Source organism: Scyliorhinus canicula, chromosome 9, assembly GCF_902713615.1.
Source record: "Scyliorhinus canicula chromosome 9, sScyCan1.1, whole genome shotgun sequence".
Lineage (NCBI taxonomy): Eukaryota > Metazoa > Chordata > Chondrichthyes > Carcharhiniformes > Scyliorhinidae > Scyliorhinus > Scyliorhinus canicula.
In genome coordinates this window covers 161480102-161497996 of record NC_052154.1, presented here as the reverse complement: position 1 = coordinate 161497996, position 17895 = coordinate 161480102, and the positions used below count along the sequence as shown (strand labels likewise).

Below are 17895 nucleotides of genomic sequence, written 5' to 3'. Positions count from 1 at the left end.
AATAATAACAACACTTTGTCAATAGGATGGAATAAAAATAAGTATTTGACATAGTTGACTTGTACTAATTTTTAAAATTGCTTTTATAGGCCAACATAGGGGTCCAATCAAATCTCATTAACACATATTACCACAGTGCTTGACCCTAACCCTGCAGAATGAACCAGTGCTCTGTACGATTAGCACAAGTACTTTAATATATTTCTACTCATTAACAGGACAGCAGGCACATTCTTTGGAAGGGGGGGAGGGGAGCATGGAGTTCTGTGCATGACTTCCTCCAACTTTATTGTATTATGTTGGTGCCTGAATTTGTGCTGCGTTGCAAAACAATATTTGCGAGTTTTATTCCTACATTCCCCATGCTTATTCCCGTAGAGACTATGAAGCACTCCTGCAAAACAGCCTTATTTTTATGATCATATTGATTAGGTTAAAGCTGTTATTCATTAGGCAGGTACATGGGTTAGCAGGTTCTGTGGCAGTGGAATTTATTTTGAAGATTTCTACTTTTCTTTCAAAGGCTGCTTCCCATTTGGTGGGTCAGAAAGGCACAAGTGATGGATTTCTTAAAGACCACCAACTGTCATTCTAACAGAACAAGCTGGATGATGTCAATCCCTTATTCCTTTCCCTCCACCACTTGGAAAAAGCCCGATATTCACCAGAGTATTCACTCTCCTGAGCAGGTCTAACTGCCTCCCCTTCACATTCAGTGGCACCCCATCACCAAACCCCCCACCACCAACATCCTGGGGGTCACCATTGACCAGAAACTGGGATAGCCAAATAAATACTGTGGCTGCAAGAACTGTTCAGAAGCTGGGAATTCTATGGCAAGTGATTCACCTCCTGACTTCAAACCCTGTCCACTATCTACATGCACAAGTCAGGATTTTGATGGAATGCTTCCCATTTGTCCAGATGAGTGGCATTTCCCAAATCTGCAACCTCTACCACCCAGATGAACAATAGCTGCAGGTACACGGGAACACCACCACTTCCAAGTTCCCCTAAAGTCACACATAATCCTGAATTGGAATTTTATTACCGCCCTGTCACTGTTTTTGCCTCAGAATGCTGGATCTCCAGCCCTAACAGGGGTCACCTTCACCATAGAGACTGGAGCGGCCTTGAAGTCAGCCTACTACCAACCTCTCAAAGGCAAAAAAACGATGGACAATAAACGCTGGCCTTGCCACTGATGTCCACATCCCATGACTGAATAGAAAGCTGAATCATGGTGATGGGAAACAGTCTTGCTGAAGCTTACACCTATTCAAGTAGAAATGAAGCTCCTTTCAATTGAAGACCAAACCAATGTAATTGGGTTGAAGAGGACAACTCAGCACTTTTCTTTTTTTAATGTTCTTCAATTTTCTCCAAGATGCTGACTATTCATAGAATATTCAACCAAATATGGCACCAAAGCCAAATTCAATCCTATTCTCACCTAATAGATCTCGGGATTTGAAACACAGGTTGATTTTCTCCAACTGAGTATGGACTATTGAGACCAATTATAGTCCCTCTTCCAGCCCTCCAGCTGATGCCAGTTAACTCAGTAGAGACCAGGCATTGATTCTGGTGGCTTCCTGTTTTGCATGTTCTGGAGTCACAGCATCCAATACATTCACTGAGCCATTGGACAAGTTTGTAATAATCCAAAGGCAAAACCAGACTCTCTGATAAAACTGTAATCCCCAAATTGGTCTTGAGGCACCTGGGTCCATCACCGGAAGAGGGGGCATGTCAGGCCAGCTCTAAAAACAATGGGTTCTTATGGTCTGATGAAGAATCAAAGTAAAATGCTCGCTCCAAACTTGTTTTCCTTCCTAAAGATAGATTAAGAGATAGGCACTGCATCTTTACTGATGTGAAACAATGTCACATGTCCCACAGACACACAGAAGCAAAATTATACATATTGCAAATAAAAGCCTTGCCTGAGTCTCCAATTTGCCAGTCATTCACTGTAGCTGTGTAATCAAAGCAATTGTTCATGTGACTAACACCCACCCTCTAATCGGCATTTTTATTCCTGAGGTATAGACATTATAAATAATAATAATGAAAAAAACGTGTGTAATGATCCTGAACAGACAGTGTGATGAAATTTATATTTAATTTAATATCATCAGCAACTTTTACATTCCTCTCGGGTGCCAGTTCCTCGAGTTTGGGTCACCAACAGGAACCAATCCCATCAAAAGGAAAGCTGCTGGATTGTGTCACACTAACAGCCAGGAAAACCAATGGGCGCGATTTAACAGGAAAAGCTCGAAGTGCCATATCGGGCCCAACTTCCCAGGTGCTTCCCAACGGCTGTGCCGGTGATACCACGACCCATTTTTAACGGCACTTAATGCGGGACATTATCCCCAAGGAGCTTCACAGCGGAACTGGCTGTCCCAACAGCTGATTCGCTGGAACCACGCCCAGCGGATCCCTACTATTAAGGGGGAGCTGCTCATAAACGCTCACTCCGAACGAATACTAGACAGCACACGACCATGGCATCACGTAGACCTGCTCCACGCTTCGAGGATGCCGACCTGGCCAGGCTGCTGGAGGGCGCCGAGGCGAGACAAGACACCATGTTCCCTCAAGGAGGTAGGTGGACCAGCAACAGGACCACCAATGTCGCCTGGGAGGCAGTGGCAGCGGCCATAATTTCAGGTAGCGTGACCAGGAGTATGGCCGTCCAATGGCGGAAGAAGGCCTCGATTTCCACTGGGCCACAAAGGCAAATTAACACCGGTCCCCTGGCATCAGTCCCACCTGCCACCCCGCCCAACATCTGCTAACCCCCCCCCCCCCCCCATTCCCCACAGCATATCACCATGCATGTTCCCCAGCACATCCTGGCACCCACCAGCACAACCTATCCATGCCCAGAAACGGTGCTATACATGCCACCTGCTAGAGAACCCCACCTCCCAGCCGATATATCAAGCGTGCTGCTCACAATGCTCCCTCTCTACCCCCGAAGGAGAAGTTGGCCCAGAACAGGCGGGAAAGGGCTCAGATGGGCGGCAGGTTCGGGGCACCAGTGTGCTCACCTCCTATGAGGAACAGGCACTGGAGATTGTGGGGTTCGCTTAGGAGAGAGGGTTATCGGCAGCCAGATTGGCCTGTACCGCAGAGATGAGGATCCACTGCCCCTTCACCCAGGTAACCTGTCTCAAGTGAGCAGTTCATGTCAGACAAAATGATCCTTCCCTCTCACTGACCAGATGCCCATTCTCTGGAAGGATCGCCACCTGATGGGGCTTGGTCATCCGGGGAGAATACTTCCATCTCGCTAATGAGATGGCGATTGCTCTTAATTGGTGTAGATTGGTGTCTCCACATGCCTGGATGGGATCTCGAACCTGCCATCGAGAGCAGGTTGATTGATTGCAAACCAATTTGTGCCTGGCGCGGATCCCGACTCTCCCATGATTTAACCAGTGCACCCGGATCTGTGCCGGGTGCAACACAGCTGTTAAATAGCGCCAAAATTTCACTTGGTTTCGCTGGATGCTGGTGGACTGAATTATGCTTGTAAGTGAACTGCTGTGGTATGGCAAGCAATTTTATAAAATCAGGACATTGTACGTGGTGTTATCGAATACAGCCACATTCATAATCTTTGTACCGATGCCATAAGGCAGCACCAATGCTTTTCGATGACCTGATGGACAAAATGTCACAGGTAGCTTGTCGCAGGCTCTCTCGGTGGTCGATTCACAGGAGACCAGCACAACAACTTAGGCTGGCCACTCAAGTTCCAGTTAATAATGCCAAAGGCCTAACAGTAGTCTGTGCAATGCAGCAAGAAGAAAAACTGAACTGGCCCAAGAAGGTCAAACAGCTATAAGCCAAGTGGAATGCCATTCTCAGAAATGGCCTTGCGAAAAGCACCCCGTATAAGAAGCTGGTTCATTTATATTGTGGATTCTACAGCTGCATGAATGATTGTAGACATGTACAGTTGGTTTAAGATGCAGTGCCTTCCCCAATATTTGAACATGTCTGTATCGATTTATGATCATAAAAACACAGGCCTAAAACGGATAAGCATGAGGCAATCTTCTGTTGTTCAGTGCACCAGAGCAAAGAACCATGTCCACTTGCACCTCCAATGGTAAGTTCACTGTGCACTTACGTTGCTGTTGAGAGCCATTGGGCACACTTGCAGAAATGCCCTTTATTTTGAGTTTTGCAGCACCTGTAGACAGGCCTGTCATCGGTCAGGAACGAGTTCAAGTAAGGGCAGCTTTAATTTGCTCCATTCTAGGGTCATCACCTACTGCGATCAAAGCACCACAATCACAATAATACAATTTATGCGCTGATTCCTTGGGATTTCTCTCAAATGTATATAATTAAATGGAAATTATCCTCTTTGACGAAGAAAACATCCGGATCAGAACTGTATCGCACTCCCAGCCTTAGGTTAATCATGTACATTTCATTTCACGCCTGAAATGTTCCAACAGAAATCGAGACTAACCTAGGACTACCCAGCAAGTTGATCTTTGATGTCACAGCATAATGGCTCCTGAAAGAACAGCACTAATACTTAATGTAACATGAAGCCAGGGCCCAGCAGAGGGGCTGTCTGCTGTCAGGAACAAACTGCTTCTCTGCTGCTCTCTGGAGCTGACAAGAGCAAGGGCTGGCAGGGCAGCAGTGCTGTCACTACTCCAGCAGCTAGCGCCGTGATGAGTGCAAATGGTTCTTTTTTTGCCATCAATGTCATAAAAGTGCAGAAATGTTCAACCTCGCTGACTGGTCAGTGTGCAATTGGGACAGTCAGCTCCTCCTAATCAAATGTTATCCAGCCAAGGAAATAAAATCTATACATCTCAAGGTAACCCTATCATGAGGACACACGGATAATTTGCAGTGCTATGAGGACAGAGCAGGGGGCTAGAGCTCAATAGGACATCTCTTTCAAAGTGCCAGCACTTGTATGATTCCTTATGTGGCATTGCCAGCAAATTCATATTAAATTTAGGATGACTGATAATGACTATTGTTTGAACTGCATTTCGATTGTTAACAGCCAGGTTGGTCAAAGTGATGCTGTGCTCTCTCTCCTCTGTTAGCTTCCCCCAGTCATCTAGCCATTATCATACTTCCAAACAGACCTTATTATAGGCTGTCCTTACAACCTCAGTTGAGGATTGGGCACCCACACTGCAGTATATTACAATAGTTTTCCTGTTTTTTGGAGCTATTCAAGATCAGGTGTACCTCCTGATTAACTCCCCTCAACTTCAACCATAGGGAGTCAGTCTCAAGGACTTGTAACTGGGTCTCCTGAGTCTAAACAGTCTCCACCGACAGGCATTGAATCTAGATTCCTAACTTCTTCCTGATAGCTTTATTTTCAATTAGCGCTTAGCTAGATTGTAGTTTTCATGGTTAAAAGGGTCCGGGTAAAACCCCTCAGTAAATATTCCTCCACCATAAGGGGATGGGATTCGGGGTTCATCAGCACGATCTACTTGCCCCGTTGCATCTCTGTTCCTGACGCGGCTGGTGGATACCGGGAGAGGGCTCTTCCGGGATCCACCTGGCTCGCCAAAGGATCTAACAGGGTCTCACAAGTTGTCGCGATCTGGAACTACCCATTATGGCCGGGATCATTATTTGGCAAATCTTCATATTAGGGTGATTGGCTAGTGTCACTCTAATGTGCAGCTCGCCTGACCTACCCGAGGCGTTGGAGTCTAAACCCTTCGCCTCAGAGATGAGTGCCGTTCAGTGCTGGTCTGCACAAATGGGGACCAGGATGAATGGCACTTGGGGGGTATCCCAGGGGATCGGAGGCCGCCTGGTGGTTGGCCTCTGGTCGGGGAGGCACCCAGCACAGCTGGTGTCACCTAGGCATCCTGGCAGTGTCACCTGTGTGCCAGCCTGGCATTTCCAAGGTGCCCAGGTGGCACTGCCAGCCTGTCATTTTGACCATGCCAGGGGTTTGGCCTGGGGGTGCCTTGCCCATGGATTTGGGTGCTGTGGAGGGGGGTGGTGAGGACCCCCTAAAAGGTCGATTGAGCTGTGCGGGGTCTGGGAGTCACCTGGGGGGGGGGGGGGGGGGGTCCGATCCGATCCGATCCGATCTCCTCTTGCACTGTGAAGTTCTGGTGAGTGGAGCTCCTCAGTGCAGGAAACTGGACTAAGTGTAACCTTGGTGGGGCTTTCCCCAATGAGGCTCCGGACTGCAATAGAGTCCTGTTCGATAGCGCAGACTTTCTCGGCGCTCAACAGTTCCATCGCGCCTCTTGAGTCTTTGATACATAAGATTAAAAGAGTCTATTTAAATTTTAAGCACACACAAATTTCTTATAATAAGAAAGCATGCAATTTAGTGGTTATCCAAAAACGCAACACAAGAGAAATACCGAACAGTTAGTAGTTCTTATTTCTATAAGAGAATCCAAACTTTGCGCCTTATTTGTTACAGATATAGATTTTAAAAAGGAAGTAAGGATATCCATCAAATATTAACGTAAGATTACCTCAATCCACAAGTGACACCCATTAGGTTCAGAATGGATCAGTAGTCAATCTAAGAAGTCTAATAAATCGAAAATTTATCTAAACTTGGAGTACCCAATTCATTTTTCCAAATAAGGGGCAATTTAGCGTGGCCAATCCACCTACCCTGCGCATCTTTTGGGTTATGGGGGCGAAACCCATGCAAACACGGGGAGAATGTGCAAACGCCACACGGACAGTCACCCAGAGCCGGGATCGAACCTGGGACCTCGGCCCCATGAGGCAGCAGGGCTAACTCACTGCAACACCGTGCTGCCCTAGGTTGAGATATTTATATTGAATTTTAGGATGTATAATTACTGGTTACATAGAAGATGTTCATTTGATCAATAATAGTCCATCCCTAATTAATGTCACATATTTGTTGAAAGGACCACCTATTATAATGAGAAGGCCTGTGCACTTCTTAAGAAATGTTATTTTTAATTCATTCTCGAAAACGAGACCTTAGGTAACAGTCATGTTAGTCAATTTTGTTTTGTCAAGATAACAAGACTTCAGGCTTTTTCCTATTGTACATGATTGCTGTTTTAATTATCAGGGGTAGCATTATATGCTAACGTGCTGGTGTCAGAGGATACCATTTTCTGGTGTGTATTTCTTATCGGTGAAATCATATTGATGCAAAGGGAGTTAACCATCTTGTTTTACAAGCTAGTTTTGACTCCTCTTAAAATATGTTTTATTGTGAGTTTACCCAAAGTAACTTTGAGCCTGATAATTCCACATTATTTTATCCTTATTCCTTCACGACACAAGTTTCTTCCCCAATCAAACCCAATCCAGCTCCCTGCTAAGGGTGACTTTCAATTATATAAGATGCATGCCTTGCTTGTTGCAAACTCCTTGCTATATGTTGAGTTAGTGCACATGGGCCACTCCTTCTCAATCCTCCTAGCTGACATCCAACATCTATTGCATGCTCCGAAGGTAATGAGCCTTGACTCACGTGCCTACATCTGGGCCCAGCTCTCAGCCCTGTACAGATGTGACAACCAGTCACAAGTCTCATCTTTTTTCTTTTAACCGCATTACTTTTCCCCACACATAACACATAGGTGCCAAAATTACACCATATGATAAATAACTGATGAACGCTTAATTCAGTTAATGAAAAATACTTTAATGTAAGTCTTAAACCATTTAATATAACCAGGTTAATGGCTCCAACAAAGTCGCAGACAAAGTAATTTCATATAAACGCACATCCTAATATCACACTGTGTCATTTCCAGGCCATAGAGAATAACAGATGGCTGGGAGTGTGTTACACAGCTGTCAACACAATCCTGGTGTGAGGTGGCAAAAGTGCAATTGGGAAGCGGCTGCTGTTTATCCCATTATCTGACCCCCTTGAGTGTAGCTTGAACTCTCTGAGTTACGTTTTACCAATTTTAAAAAATTTAATATGTAAGAGCAGATTTACAACTTTTACATTTTTACTGTTTGAGTTTCACTACATTTTCCATTCATCCACCTAACACTTCCTAAGCTTAATTTTCCCACATTGGTTTACGCTACAGAAAGACATTTTTAAAAAAAATAACAGCATTGTAATGCTAGACCAGTGTTTCTTGTTGAACGTAAAAGCCGTTTTTACATGACACTAAAGGACTGTTAAAAAAAATTGCCTTGCATTTTTAGCATATTTAACCATCTCGTAAAACAGAGATAGAACAATGTATAAACCATTATATTGTGCAAGAATTTAAATCTCAGAACACTATGTTAGCTGTCAGTTTTACTGTAAACTTTCAGGGCTAATATCGCAGATAGTCATAATACATGACTAAGTCACCTACCCTATAGCCCTGTTGACAAAGACTTAACTTTTACATATAAAAGTACCTGGGAGTGAATTAATTAAGGGCTGTTATTCTGCTGCCATCAATTAATGTTTTACATTCTGTGTTTCTGTTGTTATTATATCATTAGAAACTCTCACCTGAAGAAGAATTATTAGAGAATCCATAGAATCCCTAAGTGTAGAATAAGGCCATTCAGCCCATCGAGTCTGCATTGATCCTCTGAAAGAGCACTTGACATAGGCCCTTTTTCAGTCCCCTACCCTATCCCCGTAACCCCACCTAACCACTAAGGGGCAATATAGCATAGTCAATCCACATAAGCTGCACATCTTTGGACTGCGGGAGGAAACCGGAGCACCCAGAGGAATTGAACCCGGGTCCCTGGCGTTGTGAGGCAGTAGTGCTAACCACTGTGCCACCGTGCTGCCCCATATTCTGTCATTCAATTCTAGTATCTGTTCATTCTGTCATTGACCATGCATATCTCCTACTAGCTCTATTATTTTCTCAATTATTATTCACTAGTCTCAACATCATTTTTCCTTCTTGATTGCTGATTCCAGGTATGCTTTATACTCTGTTACTCATCCTTTCCGTCATTTCTCAGGTGCTCATGTTTCACTCTCTTTTTCACTATGACACTCATTCACAGGCTGTTTGTTGTGCTTGCTAGATAAAAACTATCTTTCTTTGCATTATCAAAATCCATTCACCCAAATGAATAAAACAAATAGATTTTTTAATGAACCAAAAACGTTCAATCCAGACAGTTTTATTTCCACATTTTGTAATGCACTTTAAATGATTGGATCCAACCATCTTAAGTGCAAAGTAGCTACAAACTATGAGACAGATCAAGGGGAGATTTTAAAAATTCTTTCAGATAACTGAAATATCCAGAGATGGAAACATTTTAAAAATAAATTTAGAGTACCCAATTCTTTTTTTCAATTAAGGGGCAAATTAGCATGGCCAATTAACCTACCCTGCACATTGTTTTGGGTTGTGGGGGTTAGAGCCATGCAGTCACTGGGAGCCTGTGCAAACACCACATGGACAGTGACCTGGGGCTGGGATCGAACTGGGTCCTCAGCGCCTTGAGACAGCAATGCTAACCACTGCATCAGCGATGCCAGTGCTATTTACTTCTGTTCACAGTATATACACACTGATTAATTCCCCCACAAATAATCAATTTTGATCAAAGATGGGCAAATCCTTTGGGTTGCTTTATGAAAGATTTGAAGGCAACATTCTCATAATAAATGCTATTGACTTTGAGAAGCGTGCAATTCCATCAGCAATAATCACAGTACATAAATGTGGGGCAGAATTTACACTGAAAGGACAAACATCTTTACAGCACAAGCTTTAATACTGTGGTAACGATGGTAAATCTCTCAGCTATTTATGTCGCTACTCCCCTGAAATTCTAGGAGTCCACATATGTGAAGAACCACTAGGAAAAAGAGAAATGATTGTCAGTGAGCCTATGCTCCTTCCATATGATGTGCTGTTGAGCTTCCCACAAACTGTTAATCACTATCAAAATCAAGATTTGATTAAACCTTTGGCACTGTTAGTTTCACTGAAGAAATTACATCTTGTTGAATGAGGCATACCTGGGTGTTTAACATTGTACTAATGTCAGAACTGCTCCTAAACACACACACTCTCCAAGGAATGTTAATTTTATACATACAGAATATCAAATTTCTGCATAATGATATAGCTCTATGATTTTATAATCATCGGAGCTATCAGAAATTTTGCATTTAAAGTGAAGTGTCTTTTTTTACCTTTCTGGTTTGCTGTGTGTGTGAATACTTCAATGTGGTTGGCTCCTCACGCATCTTGCTGACATCACTGCTGCTGCACACCAATACATGCCATTGACTGGACACTGGCTTTAAACTGCTGCTGGGAAAGGAGGGAAGTGCACCAATAGAGATCACTGGATCTTTGTGGGCAACTTTCTTCAAGATCAGCAGTGAGTGCCCTTGCTACACCATTGATTGCAAGCTCTGAGTGAAGATGTATAAATGGCCAGTTCCCAAAGTGGGGGGGGGGGGGGGGGGGGGGCACCAAAAACATATCATGCAACACCCAGCAAAGAAAGCCACACACACCCCCAATCCTGGATTGCTACCAAATATTGTATTGAGAAATTACACTTCAAGCTTCTTAAAGTGCAGATGGAAGCACACGCATGCACATGCACACACTCCCAATCAAAGGAAATTTCTGGCAGTACTTTCACTGATAAAAATGGAACCAAGTTCCAGTTTTATTGAACACAGAGTCAATACTGATTTACGCAGACCCATAATATTTTAGTCTAGTTTCATGCGACTTTTCCCCCCTTGTCAGTCCTGATCTATTGCGCATAAGAGGATTCCACTGTGTCTATAATTGCTTTCACTTGTAATTGTTCGCCACAATGACAATGTGGCGCCTTGTTGATTACTGGAATATATCCCTCTCTGTCTGTAATTGAAAACATCAATGAGAATTCAAATTCACAGAACAACAAACTGCAGCTCACTGAATTATACGTGACACTAAATGATCTAAGTACAATCACTCTCCTGTGTCTGATGAATAGATTTCCATCTGTGCTTTGGACTGGACAGTCCAGAAATTTCTAAAATGGAAATCAGGCACCAAAACTCTGATTTTTAAAATAATAATTGGTTTTCCCATACATCTTCTCCATTTTTATCTTGCCATTCACCTGTGAATGTGCAAGTTACTAAGACATCTTTGATTTTGAATAAATTTTAAGCAGACAAGCAGAACTTACGATCATACCCTTTCTTCCTTCTTCTGTATCCTGTCCAGCTTCTGACTTGACAAGTCAATGAACCTAAATTTTAAGCACACCCAAAGGAAATGCAATCAGATCTTGGATTAACCCAATCAGTCATATACTTGGGTAACTTTGTTTTTTGTCGGAGCTGGATTAAATGCCACATTGTGCCAAATGTTACAGAAGGGGACTCTGCCTCTGCAGCAGATCGACAGAGCAGCAAGATATAAGCAACAGGACAATACATTCCTACTGAACAGTTTCCAATCTAAGTGATGCAATGATATCAGCCAAACTTTCCTAAGAACTTCCAAAACAGCAATTTATTTTAAAATATTGCTTGTGGCCAAATATGAAAATTCGATTAACATGGCCACGGCCTTGAAATGCTATGAGGGATAGCCCTGCACAAATGCTTCGTCCATTCTTGCAAAATTCCTCCACCCCACCGTTTTAGCAGAGGCATTCATTAATTTATAATAAATGGGTTAGCGCTTCTATTAAGATCCTTAAAAGAGACTTACATACAATTGTGTAAAGCGTTCCTATTGTGGTGTCCCACGCATAATTTCATGGCCAATGTTTTTAAATATTGAAATAGCAGAAGATTAAGATAGCACACAGAAAAATTCAATATGTCCAAACAGGGTGATCTGTTCATTGTGTACCTCCAGAGTGAGCATTAGGCCAGGGCACCGTACAGGGACAAGCTGCAGTTCTAATGATTTCCCATCAAACACTATTTTGTGAGTGGGGGTGGGATGTTAAGGAATGACCTGGGATATTGCCCATTGGATGTGTGCAAACCAAAAAAGCAATATATAGCATAAAGCCAAAAAAAAAGAAATTCACTAAAGCTGCCACAAAATATAAATTCAATTGTATTAAGCTGGGTAATTCTGGCTTTGAGCAGATTCTAGACATAAATCTTGCTGTTTTAATATCCTAATTTAGTAGCAATATTCTTTGCTTATTAAAACTTTTTCCATGAGATACATGGATTCCAGAACATTGCACGAAAGGGAAAGGGTTCCGTCTATTTGACCAAACAGAGTGTGGTTCTTATTTAAAGTGGCCCAGCATAGCTCTACACTGAGTATGTCAGATGTTTCCTGGGATGGAATAAGTCATAATTTTGCAATTTTTATTTTAAATTTTTTTAATGGGCACGTTTAACGGACAAAAGTCCCACTTTGAGCACGAATAGCGGGGTGTTTCTCGGGGCCTGCAGTGCCGAGAATGACCCCTCCATCAAACAGGACTTTGTTTTTTTTTGGGAGGGGCTCTGCAGGGAATGCCCCGTGGAGGCTGAACTTACCTCACTTCCCACACTGACCAGCTCAACTCGTCAGTACAGGAAGAGATCGGGGCACCATTTTTAAATGTTGCCCTGATCTCTCAACCCCCCCCCCCCCCCCCCCGCACCCCCCCCTCCCCATGCCCCAAATTACCAGTTACCCCCCTCACCTCACCTCATAAGAGCAGGGTAGCCCTGTACCCAATCCCAGCAACCTGGCATCCAGGCCCCTTAGCACTGCCAGTCTGGCACCCTGGCAATGCACCTGCCAGTGCCTCTGCCAGCCTGGCAGTACCACCTGGGCACACTGGCAGTTGCATCAGGAGTGCCAGTGTATCATCCTGTCCAGAGCTCAACCACCCGGGGGCCTCTGACCACATGGGAGACCCCCTTTCAAGTGCCATTATGCCTGTTCTCCATTTGTGGAAACCAGTGCTAAATGGCATCACAGCGAGTTCTCCCAGGTGTGGGCATTCAATCCCAGGCCTTGGGAGACTCCGGCACAGACATGTTTAAGTTAAGCTAACTGCTCACTTAAATATGCAAATCTGGATGCTGCCCAGTGAGGGATCAAGATTGCGACGTCTTGCGAGATCAAATGAAATCTCACGAGGCGTCATGCGCATCGTAAATCTCGTAAGTGATCTCTCACGATTGCGCACAATGTCATCCAGTACTGCCATAAACATGGGAAGAATGGCTCCACGCATTTGGTACAATGGTAGCTTAAAATTATTCATGAAAATTTCCCTTGGGCAATATTTTTAGTAAAAAAAGTATGTTTCCAATTTTATTGGACATGCTGACCCAAGGACAAGTTCATAAGAATACAAGAAATAGGAGCATGAATAGACATATTGCCTCTGTTTCACCATTCAATATAATTATGGCTAATATTCTGCCTCAACTCCACTTTCCTGCATGCTCCACATATCCCTTGAATCCCGAAGATACTAAAAGTCTGTCTCTATTGTCCTTAAATATATTCAACAGTAGAGCACCGTAACACAATTCCAAAGATTCACAATCCTCCATGTGAAAAACGTTCGTCAACGCAGACCTCTTATTCTAAGACTGTGCCTCTGTGTTCTAGGTTCCAAGGGTAACAACCTCTCAGTGTCTACCCGGTCAAGCTCCTTCAGAATCTTATATGGTTCTGTGAGATAATCTCTCATGCTTCTAAACTCCATAAAGTATAGACCCAATTTGCTCATCGGCTCAAATCTTGTGGTGTGTTTGGTGGCGGGGGCATTTAATCAGGGGTTAAATGGGTTAAGTGGGAGGGGGCCTCACCACCTTTCAGCCTCCTTTCCGAGTAAGTCCGTGGCAGGACGACCTGTTGATTGCCTTCCCGCATGGTCACCAGTAGGTGGTCAATTAATGTCAACTTACGAGGCTCATCCTGCCACCACAAGTATCAAAAAAGTAATGGGCAGGGGACTAACCATGCAGGGAGCATAACAAACAAACCCTGGGTGTAATCTTGTGGAGCTGACAGGGGAGACGGCCGCAAGCTTGCAAGACCCACGTCACCTCTTTACAGAAGGTTGTGGGCATCTTTTCTACTCAGGCACTTGACAGGCCAGCAGCAAGGCCTTTCTGCAGGATCAAAGACCCATATTGAATGTCTGTGCTACTAGGCAGGCAGTGACCGCTGTTGATGCAACAGCCAGCCTGGTACTCCTGGCATTCAATAGACCTGCTGCTCTCTGATCAGCTGACAGCTCGCAGTGTGCAGGGCTTCAGCCCCAGAATCCTTGATTCCAGGGGAAGGCCTGCTGCTGGGCCGTTAGGTGCGGGGTGAAACAAGATTAAGTAGACCATCCCAAAAAGAGGCAACATGGAGCTCTTGCTGGTTTTGCAGCCAGTGGCCTGGAATCTTTGCTGATCCTCCAATGCAAGTATATCCTCCTTAAACATAGTGATCAGTACTCCAGCTATGGCCTAACCAAAGCATTGTTCAAATGCAGCAACAAACTGGGTGGTATCCAGCCAATCAAATAATTAATATTTAAATAATAAATATAGGATATAAAATATTTTAAAATTACAAAATGAATACAGTTAAGATTCTCAACTACAGATTGTGTGTGTGTGTGTGCGTGCGTGTGTGATACAAGGAAGCCTTTGTACGGCAAAAAATTGCAAAGAGGAATTTTGTGGCATTGGCGTTAATGGGTTAATGTGTCTTTTGAAGAAGGGTTTGGCAGTTGATACAGCTTGAGTTCGATTCCTAAGGCGGCTTTATTAATGCTAGCAAGAGCTGTGAATTGCCACCTACCTCACGTCTAACCCGGCTTGCGAGACAGTACAGCGTGCAATGAAAATTATGATAGGTGCCTTGTCAAACCTGACCTGGAGACAGATACAGTTGGGTTGAGACAGAGTGCCAGCAGAACACGTTAGCAAAGAAATTGCTTATTTAAGAGGGGAATGAAGCTAATTATTTTAAACACTCTCGGGAGGCATGAGCACAAGTGTTTAAATGATTTTTTTTCTTTTATTATTATTCCTAGCCCCTGTTATTGAGTATGCAATTAATAATGTTTCCCCCATGAATTTGCATTGCTGTTAGTGAAGGGCAGCTCCACATCATTCAGCAATGTCTGCAATAAGTAACATACAGATTGTTTCAGGCTGTTTTACCACAATGTTACGGGAAAGGGGCAAGAGTTAATTAAAACGTTGTGTAACAGCTGCACAGTAACTGCTAAATGGCCCCTTAGAGTATGGATATTTGTGGGAAGGATTATGCCACATAATGTAAGTACATTACTGTTAAGCCTGGGCAATTCTGGTTTTAAACCCACTATTTTAAAAGTTTTCCATTTAGAGGACATCCTACTGATGCTGACAATATCTGCCTCTTCTTCAGAGGATCCAATTGCTACAGTTTCAAAACACGACACTAATTTCAAAGTTATTTAAACCAGTTGCTGCTGATCTTCAATGCAGGGTGCAAGCTTGAATGAAATCTGGTTGTAGTGGCTAAAATAACTGCACGTAAGCTTATAATCTGAGCAGTGAGGTGTCACTGTTCACCAAAAAGGATGCTGATAAGATCCTTTCAGTATTCAGCCTGTTCAAGCACTAGTTGGGCAAGATGCCTACGACACCTTTTTCTTCAGTTTTCGCCCTTCCTCTCTTGAAGGTGCTAAATTATGCTGGGTAAAGTTCCAGAGAAAGTATTGAATGTGGGGTCGTTTTGGCCTGCTAGGCTGGTTTTACTTTGCCAATGCACTTAGCAATGGAGCCAATGCACTTCGCAATAGAGCAATTTAAAAAAAATGTAGTTACCCAATTTTATTTTCCAATTAAGGGGCAATTTAGCAAGGCCAATCCACCTACCTTGCACATCTTTGAGTTGTGGGGGTAAAACCCACACATACATGGGGAGAATCTCTAAACTCCATACAGACAGTGACCCAGGGCCAGGATCGAACCTGGGTCCTCAGCGCCGTAGGCAGCAGTGCTAACCACTGCGCCACAGTGCCGCCCCTGTAATGGAGCAATTGATTAACTCTACCAGGACCCTTTCATTTGATAAGCACCACAAAAAATTAATCCTTTGATTGTGCCTTTGTGAAACAATTCACTTCAACAAGCAACCAAGGTTCATGGTTTTCACATCATAGACTATCCATTCTTCAGTCTAACTCTACCTGATTTGATTTGGAGAGCATATCTCTCACAAAAAAGTTCTTCTGGCCCAGAGATTCAGCGTCCAATCATTCAGACAAAACTCCTGCAAAATTTAATTTGATGGACTGGGTACTGTGGGTGGAACTTTTCCCTTTTTTTTTAAAGAGTGTGGCTGTGGCAGGAAAAGTGGCATTGAAGGCGTGGGCATCAGCGGCAGCTTTCTCCGCCGTATCGTTAGGAACTTACAAAATAAAAGTCCAAAGGGTGGGTTCCAGAGGTCAGGGGCCACAACTTAGTTTTTTAAAGATCAGGATGCCATTTTTAAAGGCTCTCTGGGTGCACAGAAATTAAAATAGAACACCCCCCATGCCCGCAAACCCCTCACAAGCGACACCTCCAGAACCACCCTCTGACACCACACCTGGAACTGCCCCGGGCACTGCCAGCCTGTCTGCCCATCAGGTGCACTCTATGGGAGACCAGTTGTAGTTCATGTTGGGTGGCCTCATGCCAACATCATGGGTACCTAACTGAGGGGGGGGGGGGGGGGGGGGGGGGGGGGATTATCAGGTGTTGAGGCCAGATAATTTGATTTAAATTTATGATAATGGGGTTCCTGACGGGTACAGGGAAAATCACATCACGCCTTTGCATTGATGCAAAATATGATTTGTGCCTCTCGCAGGACTTTTCCCTCCCATCGCCAATCAAGCCCACTAAGAATGTGACGGAAAATCCCAGCCTGTGTCCAGATGACCGAAAAGTGTCTCCCCCTGTGCTAGATCCTGTTTTCTCAACTCTCAAATGGCCAAGCGTTCCAGGGAAGGACAACAAAAATGCTTCAGTGACACTCTGAAGCTCTCCTAGAAACATGTCAGCATTGACATTAATCACTGGGATGAGTTTGCTGCCAGTCATTCAAGATGGCATGAACTTATCCATCAAGCCGCATCACGCTTTAAGCCACAACACTTTAACAATGAGGCAGAGCAGTGACAGAGGAGGAAAAAAACAGAAGCAAATCCTGCACTCCGGAACGCACTACCCCATGAGCTCAAATACCTGCGGGTCAAGCATCCATAACTGGCACCAGGTCTCATGTCCAAGGAAAAGACATGGGGCGGGGTTCTTCGTCCGTTCACGGCAGCAGGATTCTCCGGTCCCGCTGCAGTGGTTGGGAGATTTGGCTGAGTGCCAAATTCTCCATCCTCGCTGGCACCCGTTATACTGTGTGATTGGTGCATCTGGTATAATAGGAGCTGGGGGAGGTATGTTTTGGTGCGTGACCCAGCATTGCACAGAAATCTTATTCTATATTCTTTTTGGTTGTTTGAACAATTACTACACGTGAAGGTGTGCACAATTTCACCATGTTTTCATGGCTTTATCCACGGCTCACTCATTTTCTGGTTTATCCCCTTAGCGTTTTTTCCTCTGGTATAACATATGCACCAAGATTAATGATGAAGCTGAACCAATAGTGTGGGTGTTCTGTGTTTTTCTGTACTAATGTGCACAGAAGCATTTATACGGGTCTGTACCCATTTTGTACATTATTTGTAAAATGGAAAAGCTCTACTAAAAATATATATTAAAAATATATATTTGCGAATCAAAATTTGAGAATCGATCTGTTCCGTCACATGAAGATCCATGGCAGAAACTGGCGACCCCTGAGAAGACACCCTTCTTGAATCGAAGGACAGTCGACTACGATGGCATACACTACAACATAATTCTAACTCACAAAGTCCGCCACCTGCATTGTTCATAAGACATGCCCAATC

At 43.9% G+C, this 17895-nt stretch overlaps 1 protein-coding gene across 1 annotated transcript in view; it reads right to left on the bottom strand.

The window, feature by feature from the left end:
* sox6 (SRY-box transcription factor 6) overlaps positions 1 to 17895 on the bottom strand; it is a 757998-nt gene that overhangs the window by 718219 nt on the left and 21884 nt on the right. The window contains 1 exon segment of the mRNA XM_038808084.1: positions 11164 to 11226. Within this exon segment, the coding sequence (XP_038664012.1) occupies positions 11164 to 11169 (6 nt within the window). The 5' untranslated portion in view covers positions 11170 to 11226.